We start from the raw sequence: 10,589 nt of genomic DNA on the forward strand, positions 1-10,589 counted from the left end.
ACGTCGATTCTCCTGTTCCCTGGATGCTGCCTGACCTGCTGCGCTTTTCCAGCAACACATTTCCAGCTCTGATCTCCAGCATCTGCAGACCTCACTTTCTCCACAATCTAATTGAGTCTCGAATTAAGACATGAGAGACTGAATGGTCACTTCATGTTTGTGTGTTCCTTGACTCTGTAAGTGCAAACATTACAGCTGTTTGTGAATGAGCACCTAACTGCCTTTCATTGGGACTATGTATTTTTCTTGGTTTACAGTTTTGTTTTAAAATGGCTAGCCTGTAATGACCAGTGAAGTTAGGAGGACAAGTTGAATTTTGTAGAAGCTTTTCCAAATCCAAAGTGTACATTCTGCAATTGTGCTACACATTGACTGGGCTAAGTTGATGCTGAGTTCAATGGAAAGAACATCAATATATGAAACCGGTCTTGTAAAATAGGTAAAAACTAGACATGGTTGATAAACTGCTAGAGGAGTCATACATGTCATTTCAGTCTGTCAACGACAATGCATTACAGAGATGCCAAGAGTGAAATATTGCTGAAATTGAGGGAATGAAGAGGGTGTTTGGTTGACAAAACAGGCAGAAAAAGTGAGGAGACGGTTCATATCTAAAAAAGAAACTCCTGAGAGATGACCTGATGTGGTGAGGGGTTAAGATTGTGGAAAGGTTGATTGGGGAGATGTGGAGCAGATGTTTCTACCTTATTGCTGTTTCTTCACTGTCGCTGGGCCAAAATCCTGGATTTCCCAGAATTGTGGGTGTACCTACGTCAAATAGACTGCAGCTGCTGAAGAAGGCAGCTCACCACAAACCTCCTAACTGCTGACCTAGTCAGTAATGGCATCTCCTGTAATGAATAAACACACTTGTGGTGGAGAATCTAAAACTAGGAATTGTCAGTGTATGATGTGAAACCTACTACTACGTGATGTTGATGGAATTAAAGAGAAGCTGGTCAAACATGAGAGTGAAAAAAAGGGAAGGATATTATGATATGATAATAGGAAGATGTGGGAGAGGCATTTAGAAAAACCTCATATGGAGCGTTTGATTTTGTAGCGTGGATATGTAATAGGAGTAGCTGAAGAATTCCCATGTGACTGTTTTATCCTTGTATTTTGTTGTGCTCAACCTTCCTGCTGGGCCAGGTACAACATAGCTCTCCTCTTTGCTTGCAGCACAGTATCAATTCTGGCTGTTGGCTATATGTATGAACAAACGTATATCGCTTTTGGTTCTTTAGTCAATAGCTGTAAATCTCCACCCTCTGGATCCTGTCGTTTGGGAGTGAATTATTTTTGTTTACTCTGTCCATACCCTTCATGATTTGCACACCTAAGTCAAGTCCCAACTCTCCTTCCCCAAATTTGGGCTTTTTTCCATCTATCCATATCCTGAAGTCTTTCATCTCTGAAGCCATTTCTCTGTTGACCCTGTCCAAAGCCTTCATATCCTACCTTGAGCGCAGTGCCCAGAGTGAACCAAATACATGTTTTAGGGTGGGTTGGAGGAGTCAAAACAGCCAAGAAGAGGAAAGAAAATGCATCAAATAAAAATACATTTTGTATTTCTGATTTTGTAAAGAGCGACTCCTCATGGACTGCAGGTTGACCACTGCGACTGTATGATTTCTTAACAGATGATCCATCGCTTCCTGTTACACACTTCCTCGTGCCTCAGTTCCGGCCTGTCCCTGTCTGTGGCTTTGGAAGTTCCCTCACTCCCTGTGCTGGCTTAATTCCACGCTTGTCCTTGGCTACGTTCATCCTCAACGTCCCCCAATGATTTCACTGCGCTGACCTGCTACGTGCTGTGTACTGTTTTAATTAATCTTGGATTGACAGCTTTCGCTGCCCCTGGGAAAGATTGTTTCCTGTGCCTTATGCTGACTTCTGCAGAGTGCAGAGCCAGAAGTGATATGTCTGGTTCTTCTGCGTGTTTTCTAAAAATGGATTTTAAATAATATTGAGTTTGTGCATGTCAGTAGGGAATGCCTGAGCAATATATTTTGTAAAGCAATTCAAAATTGTATTAGCATTATTAGGTTAGACATAGAGCTCGCCTATCTCCATACTCCTCCATTGGAGGTTAAGAATCCCACTGGTCTACAAAGGAACTTCGATTATCCAGCATTCAACTATTCGAATATTGGATTATCTGGAAAGATCACAAGGTCCCAATGCATGGCTAAACAATGTTGTCCGGGGCATTCGATTATCTGAACAAAATACTCCCTGTCCATGTTATTTGGATAATCAAGGTTCCCTGTACTTTTAAGATAGAAGTTTATGGATTCTTGATTACCAAGAGGTGAAAGATTAATAAGGATATGCATATATGTGGAGCTGAAGTTCAAATCAGATTAACCAATGATCTTGTTGAACAGAAGAACAGGCTCAAGGGGCCAAGTGGCCTCCTGTTGTTCCTTCCTTATCTGTCCTTTTGTGCAGTGGCATTGTCAATGCGCTCATGAAAAATTCCTATTCCAACTATTGCTAGCAATATCTAGAACGTGGCTTTGTTAAGAACATGGAGCAGAGGCATTCTTCACAAAATTCAGCTGGGACATTGAAGGTGGATATTTGGGTTTGATTATTTGGATAGAAATAATGTGCAAGGATATGGGGGGAAAATGATTGGCACCAATTAATGATCGTCATTTGAAGAACTGATGCAAACACAATGAGCTGAATAGCCTCCTTCTACACCATACATTGTGACTGTGAGGTGTTTCACCAGTGTCTATCTTGGCTTATGTGATAGCCTTTCTAATATTTGGGAGTCTTTATCACTAACCCAATCTGTTAGGGGACAAAGTTGGAAACAGTGTTAGGACTTCATGTACTGACTGAGAATTTGGGGTATCTTTTCATTTTCAAAAAAAGACACTTGAGAAAACTTCAGGTCATTTAGCCAATCTGACTAACAGTCTAACTTTCAATAATTGGAGCACGAGAAAGCAAGACAGCTCATTTGCCATTCAGTAGTGTTGTGGCTGATCTCCCACAGCTTCACTTTTCTGTACTGTTCCTTCTTTGATTCACTTAGTGCCCAAAAGTCCACAGCTGATAAGTCTTCAATACTGAAAGTACCAAGCAACCATAACCTCGATGGTACACTCTACTCCCATCAATCTACTCCCATCCCCACCGTGTACCAGCACTTGCTAAGCGCCAGGTTGATTGCTTGAGGGATATAGGTGCAGAAATAAGAATTTACTTTATTTGCTGAGGGGATGTGGGCATTGCTGTCTGTATTTATTGCCCATCCTTGTATTCTCATGCGCTGCCTTCTTGAAATGTTGTAGTCCGTGTCCTCTGGTATGCCCATAGTACTGTTAGTGGGGGGTATTCCAGGATTTTAACTCAGCAGAACTGTTAAGGAGGCAATGTATTTCAGGATGGTGAGTGGCTTGGACAGGATCTTGGAGGTGGTGGGCGTTCCCATGTATCTACTGCTCTTCTCCTTCTAGATGGTATTTGTCATGGTTTGGAAAATGCTGTCTAAGAAACCTTGGTGAATTTCTGCTGTGCTTTTATAGCTGATACACACTGCTGCTGCTGAACGTCAGTGGTGGAGTGACTGAATGTTTAGGTTTGTGGATATGATGCCAATCATGCAGGCTGCTTTGTCCTGGATGGTGCCAAGCTCTTTAAATGTTGGAAGTGCTCTCATCCAGGAAAGCAGGAGGCATTCCATTAGACTTTTAACTCTGCCTTTAGATGGCGGACAGGCTTTGGGAAGTCAGCAGGTGAATTATTTGTTGTAGGAGTCCTAGCATCTGACCTGCTCTTGTAGCCACTGCTGTGGAGGTACTGGTGTTGAACTGGAGTGGACAAAGTCAAAAATCACACAACACACAATTATACCTGTTGGACTTTAACCCAGTGTAATGTGACTTCTGTATTTATATGGTTAGTCGAGTTCCGTTTGTAGTCAGTGGTAATCCCCAGGATGTTATAGTATGGGATCTAATTATGTTAATGCATTGAATATCAAGGTGCAGTATTTGAATTGTCTCTTGTTAGGGATGATCATAGCCTGGCAATTGTGTGGTGCAAATGTTGTTTGCCACTTATCAGCCCAAGCGTAGATATTGTCCAGATCTTGCTGCATTTGGGCATTTGCTTCAGTATCTGAGGAGTCACAAATGGTGCTGAACGTAGTGCAATCATCAGTGAATATCACCACTTCTTATGACGATGGGAAGGTCATTGAGAAACAGTTGAAGATGGTTGGAAATATAACATATTTGCAATTATGTTGCTGTTAAATTTAAAGCAATTTCCAAAGCGCTTCACAAATAAAGAAAAAAAAATGGCCTGAGAAAAAGAAGGAAAGACTAAAGTGGCTTCCTATCGGAAGGATATTGTGAAACATGAAAGGGTTCAGAAAAGATGTACATGGATGGTACTTGGATTGGGGGGTTTGAGCTATAGGGAGGGGTTGAATAGGCTAGGCGGTTTTCTGGATGGGTATATGAATAAGAAGGATTTGGAGGGATATTAGCGGGTGCTGGCAGGTGGGACAACATTGGGTTGGAATACATGGTTGGCATGAACGAGTTGGACCGAAGGGTCTGTTTCCGTGGTGTACATCTCTATGACTCTAACCAAATGCTTGATCACTGAGGTGGGTTTTAAGATGGATCTAAGAGGTGAAAAAGTTTAGGGAGGAAATTTCAGAGTGTGGTCGAAGGCACAGTGTCACTTGTGGATTGCAGTAAACTGTGTATGTGCAAAAGGCCAGATACAAAGGTTTGGAGAGAGGTCTATGGTTGCTGCAGGTAAAGAGCAGGGAGCTGGCCAAGCTGTAGGACTAGGTGTGAACGAGTGCAGAAAGCAAAGTTTGGACTAATTCAGATTCAAGGAGGGTGAAGAAGGAGAGATCGATCAGGAAAGCAGCAGACTCTGGAGGTGAAAAACATCTGTTGGGGCAAATGGCAGCTAAATTTATTTGTAGTATGGAGGATATGAGGTCAGAGGCACAGCCACTTTTAGTTCTCTGGCTAAGTTATTGGAGATTCTGCAGATCTGTGGTTATTGCTGTCATGAGTCTGAAAATTCACTGTTTTATAATATTGACTGTTATGTTGTGTAGCAGAGACTTTACAGTATCGGTGTGCTTATGTTGTGCCTCATCTTAGCTTGTTGACTTTGTTAATGCACCAGCAATTTATGGCAGGGCAGCGGTGTCATGCTGATGTTGCTAGGCTAGTAATCCAGAACACAAGGTTAATGTTCTGGGGGAATGAGTTCAAATCCCGCCATGGCAGACGGTGAAATGTAAATTCAAATAAAACAAAATCTGGAATGGAAAGGTAGCCTGAAGGCAACCATGTCATAAAAACCGCTTGTCATAAAAGTCCATCTGGTTTGCTTTAGGGAAGGAAATCTGCTGCCCTTACTTGGTCCAGCCTGTATGTGACTCCAGACCACAGCAATGTGGTTGACTCTTAACTGCCCTCTGGGATGAATGATAAATGCTGACCGAGCCAGAGATGTCCACAATTTGTCAATGAATTTTGTAAAAATCTGCTTAGTCCTGAGATGGAGTGAAATGAGACTGTCATAAATTTACTACATCTGGCTTTCAAAAGATGTCACAACATACACCCAATTGTCACAACTTATTGAGGTAGCACATTGGAACTCAAGCCTCACTGTACCAGGAGTCATCACCCAAAGTTAAAGATTTACAAAATAGATGCTCAATATTCTTCAGTGTACCTGATTTTCAGATCCAGAAGTTTCAGTACTGAGCCAGTGTCACTCTTTATTACAAGTAATTAAACTTTACCTAGAGGTACACAGTTATAAACTGACAGCATATAATACTTACAATTAAAACTCTAATCTGCTTTTATCATGATTTTGTACACTCTATACGGCAGCACAGTGGCTCACAGTGCCAGGGACCTAGGTTCAGTTCCATCCTTTGGTGACTGTATGGAGTTTGCACATTCTCCCCGTGTCTGCGTGGGTTTTCTCTGGGTGCTCTGGCTTCCTCCCACAGTCCAAAGATGCGCAGGTTAAGTTGATTGACCATGCTAAATGCAAGGTTACAGGGATCGGGTAGGGAGATGGGTCTGGGTGGGATGCTCTTCAGAAGGTCAGTGTGGACTTGATGGGCTGGATGGCCTGTTTCCACAGTTTAGAGATTCTGTGATTCTATAAAGTTACCCCTCAGCCCCGACACTCCAGAGAAAAAAAAATGCCCCAGCCTATGCAGCCTCACCTTATAACTCAAACCCTCTTGTCATAAAACAAACTTGTAAAATTAAGAAATAAAGTTGATTAATGGGCGCTAGGTCCTTTGCATCACTGCCAGAGAAGTTGAGGTGTAACACTGCAGGATCTGTTTGCATATACAGTCTCAATGACAAATTGGAACTTGAGAATTCAAAGTGAGAAAAGGGCACAAAAACGTTTTAAGAAGTCAAGGTTTTCAATACATTGAATGGTCCTTTTAAAACCAGTTTCAGGTTTGATTTGATTTTCAAATTAATCAGAAATAGTGTTTTGACTACAAACCTAATGACTGATTTGAAACTGCTATTTCTAAACCTTTCTGCTTTGTGGTGGGTAATTGCTCAACTGATGTATTGAGCCTTAATTCTTCACTTGACAGCAATAGATTACCTGTAGAAATGTAACTGTTTCAGTCTCCTCGATTTAACGTGTCAGGGCATTTCCATGTGGATGATTTCATCTCCAGCTCCTGTTATCTTCCAACCTTGAAGAATAAATATAACAGGGTGGGCTTGAAAAGATAGTGGGCCTGGGTCCAGTAACATGGACTGTTCTGATATCTGAGAGGGTGGACAAGTAACTTATCCCACCTCTTTGGAACAGAATCAGTTATGTAGCAGACATTATGTAACATTAAAATCCCTCCATGGCATTTTTCGCCCTCCCATTTTGCCTATGCATATTCTCTCAGTGCCAGCAAGAATTTGACCTCCCATTAATTCACAATGCCTGGGCTCCACTCCAGCCCAGAGGATTTCAGAGATGAAATCACAGTGTTTGACTTGACATTTGGATCACATTGACGGCCTGTATCCAGATATTATTTTCATTGTTGGCTTTTTGTGTGTGTGTGTTTTGAGTGTGTGTGTGTGTGTGTAATTCCCAGAATCAGCAGGTGGGGGTGACATTGCATCCCTGAAGCCACTGTTTTTATTGGTGTTTTGTCTTTGGGGATGAGTTGCTTCCTGCCTTGCACTCTCCAGCCAGCAGTATGGAAAATGAAGTTTTTACAGATCATGTTTCTGGCTGTTGAGTGTTGCCAGAACAGGCCAGTCAGCCTGTGCACACCATTCACAATCAGTCCAGAGGTTCAATGTCAGATTCTGATTAAGTGACTGAAAACACACACAGTGACACAACAACTCTTAGTCACAGCCTCTGAGATCTGTCCAATTACCTCCGTACATAATGTCACTAAAAATACCAATCGTTCCAAATGCTGTGTTTGCAACTTTTCTTGAAAGGCGTTTGCCAGCTCTGTGTAAACTGCTGATTTTTTTACCCCCTCACTGCCAGTTGCAGTTGAGCAAACAGCACTCCAGGTCACAGGTTCAAGACCCACTACAGGACACAAACTTTAAGCTGTATTAAGGGAATGCTACACTGTTAGGTGTGCTTCTTTTTCTGTTAAGGGTTTAGTTTATTTTATTTACCCATGGGATGTGGGTGCCTCCAGCTAGACCCAGTATTTATTGCCCATACCTAATTGCCCAGAGGGCAGTTAAGAGTCAGCCACTTTGCTGTGGGTCTGGAGTCACATGTAGGCCACACCAGGTAGGGATGGCAGTTTCCTTCCCTAAAAGGCATTAGTGAGCCAGGTGGGCCTTTCCTGCAATCGATAGTGGGTATATGGTCATTATTAGACTATTAATTCCAGGTTTTCATTGAAGTCAAAATCCACCATCTGCCATGGCCAGGTTTGAACCCAGGTCCCCAGAAACTACAGCCAAATTTCTGGATTAATAGTCTAGTAGGCCATTGTCTCCCCTCCCCAGGATGTGTGTAAATTACTTCAAGGCACTGCTGTAGGAATAGGTGAAATCCCATGGATGACCCTGCTGATAACTATCCATCAGCAAACGTGTAAAGCAGGTTATCTGGTCATCAAATTCATTGTTGCTTGTTGAGCACACTCGTTGCAAATCAGCCTTCCCAAACCCTATATTACAACTATGCCCGCACTTCAAAACTACTTCATTGGCTATAAATCCTTTGAGATGTTTCATGATTCCTGGCAGGTTGTTTAGCTCAGTTGGCTAAACAGCTAGAATGTGATGTGGAATGACACTGTTCATTATGGTCTTATTCCTAGAGATCAGAGAGTTTTACAGCACGAAAACAGATCTTCGGCCCAACTCGTCCATGTTGACCAGATATTCCAAATTATCCTAAATGAGGTCTACTTTATTTAGTCTACCTCATTTAGCCCTTTGCATCTAACATAATACCCCTCAAGCTGAATATATATTAGAACATAGCTGAAAAATTTGTTGCTGGAAAAGCACAGCAGGTCAGGCAGCATCCAAGGAGCAGGAGAATCGACGTTTCGGGCATAAGCCCTTCTTCAGCCTCATTCCTGATGAAGGGCTTATGCCCAAAACGTCGATTCTCCTGCTCCTTGGATGCTGCCTGACCTGCTGCGCTTTTCCAGCATCACATTTTTCAGCTCTGATCTCCAGCATCTGCAGTCTTCACTTTCTCCATATACTAGAACATAGAACAATACAGCGCAGAACAGGCCCTTCGGCCCTCGATGTTGCGCCGACCTGTGAACTATTCTCAGCTCGTCCGCCTACACTATTCCATCATCATCCATGTGCTTATCCAAGTTTTGTTTAAATCTCCCTAATGTGGCTGAATTAACTACATTGGCAGGTAGGGCATTCCTCGCCCTTACCACACTCTGAGTAAAAAAAACCTGCCTCTGACATCTGTCTTAAATCTATCACCCCTCAATTTGTAATTATACCCTCTCGTACAAACTGACGTCATCATCCTAGGAAAAAGACTTTGACTGTCTACCCTATCTAATCCTCTGATCATCTTGTATGTCTCTATCAAATCCTCTCTTAGCCTTCTTCTTACCAGTGAGATTGTTTCTCTCTGTCTCTTTATTGGAGACAGCTACCTATGGTCTTTTGTGGACTATGACTAATTACTTATTAACTACAAGTCTCTCTCTATTTCTTGTAGTGCCTAGGAGGCTACAGAGCTGAGGAAGCTGTGGAACTGTTGAAGACCTTTTACAAGGCTGAAAATCCCAATGGTCTGTAATCTCATATTGTCAGCTTATACTTTTGAGTTATACTCGCACAATTCAATTTGCAAACTGCAATTTCCTTTTTTTTAAAACACTCTTTTTTCACAACAGCACCAAAATCAAAAGCAAGGAAGAAACACTAAGTTTCACCTGACATCACCAAAAAAAAAGAGTCTGCAGTGCTTCATCAGCCAACAGAAGAATACAGGAGGAAGTTGCTCAGCGTTTAACCTGACCGGTCAGTGGGAAGAGATGACCAGTTAGAGGTGAACACAGGCAAAAGATGGTCACAGTCAAAAAGCAACTGTCAGGAATCATGGGCAGTAGCAATGTTTCTCAGCCTGCCGATCTGTGCTGTGCTGCCTGCTTCTCCCTCCTGGTCTGTCCATCCAAGGTAATTGGCAACAGCTCGGCTCCAACATTCAGTATTATCAGAAACTCCACATTCTCTCCAATAACCTATCACCTTCTTCCTTTCTGAGAAGTTATCTACCTTTGCCTTAAAAATATTCTAAGAGTCTGATTCCACTGCCTGTTGAGCAAGAGAGTTCCAAAAACCTACAGTCCTCCGATTGAAAAAAAAAGGCTCCTCATGTTTGTCTTAAATGGGCCACCCCTTATTTTTAAATAGTGATGCTGATTTCCAGATTTTCTCCTTTCCACATGTAGCATATCAGGAACCCTCAGACCATATCTATTTCAATCAAGTCCCCTCTTACTTTTCCGAACTTCAGCAGAGGAAAGGTTGTCCTCCTTTAACAACTTGCCCATTCCAGGTATTACTCTGGAAGACCTTCTCTCAACTGCTTCTAACACATTTACAGCTTTTTTAAAGTAAAGAGATGAGTATTATCCACCATACCTCAGTTATGGTCTCATCAAAGTCCTGCAGAATTAAAGCGTAATCTCCCTACTCTTGTATTCAATGATGGCCATTTACTGTGGGGATTGTAGGCATTCATTTGTACACAACCACTCAGTGATCATATTCCCATGTTGCATTCAAAGTTTTAAGCCAAAACATCATTTTTCTTTGGTCTTATTACAAATAAATTATGAAATTCATCTAAACATCAATTAAGTGAAATGACACTGTGCTTTCCTCGTGAATTGAGGATGCTGAATGTTCTCCTGTACTCATGTTCCCTGCTAGTTTTCCAGTTTGTCTTATCCACTTGATCAGAAGAGTGGTTGACAATGGTCCATCTCTAGATGGGATTGGGACATCGGTATGTCTTCTGTTTCACATCAACTGCTCAGGTTTTGTTGGCTTTAACAACTCTTCTGGAAAATG

The 10,589-nt window shown here is 42.1% G+C and overlaps 1 protein-coding gene across 1 annotated transcript in view; it reads left to right on the forward strand.

Annotated features, from left to right (window-relative positions):
- The window catches only part of adat2 (adenosine deaminase tRNA specific 2), a 33,206-nt gene extending 22,846 nt beyond the window's left edge, over window positions 1-10,360 (forward strand). Inside the window, exons 5-6 of the mRNA XM_043695318.1 lie at window positions 9,229-9,301; window positions 9,407-10,360. Coding sequence (XP_043551253.1) covers window positions 9,229-9,301; window positions 9,407-9,438 — 105 coding nt within the window. The 3' untranslated portion in view covers window positions 9,439-10,360. The remainder of the gene's footprint in view (window positions 1-9,228; window positions 9,302-9,406) is intronic.
- Window positions 10,361-10,589: the final 229 nt, after the last annotated feature.

This window comes from Chiloscyllium plagiosum, chromosome 9, assembly GCF_004010195.1.
Source record: "Chiloscyllium plagiosum isolate BGI_BamShark_2017 chromosome 9, ASM401019v2, whole genome shotgun sequence".
Classification (NCBI taxonomy): domain Eukaryota; kingdom Metazoa; phylum Chordata; class Chondrichthyes; order Orectolobiformes; family Hemiscylliidae; genus Chiloscyllium; species Chiloscyllium plagiosum.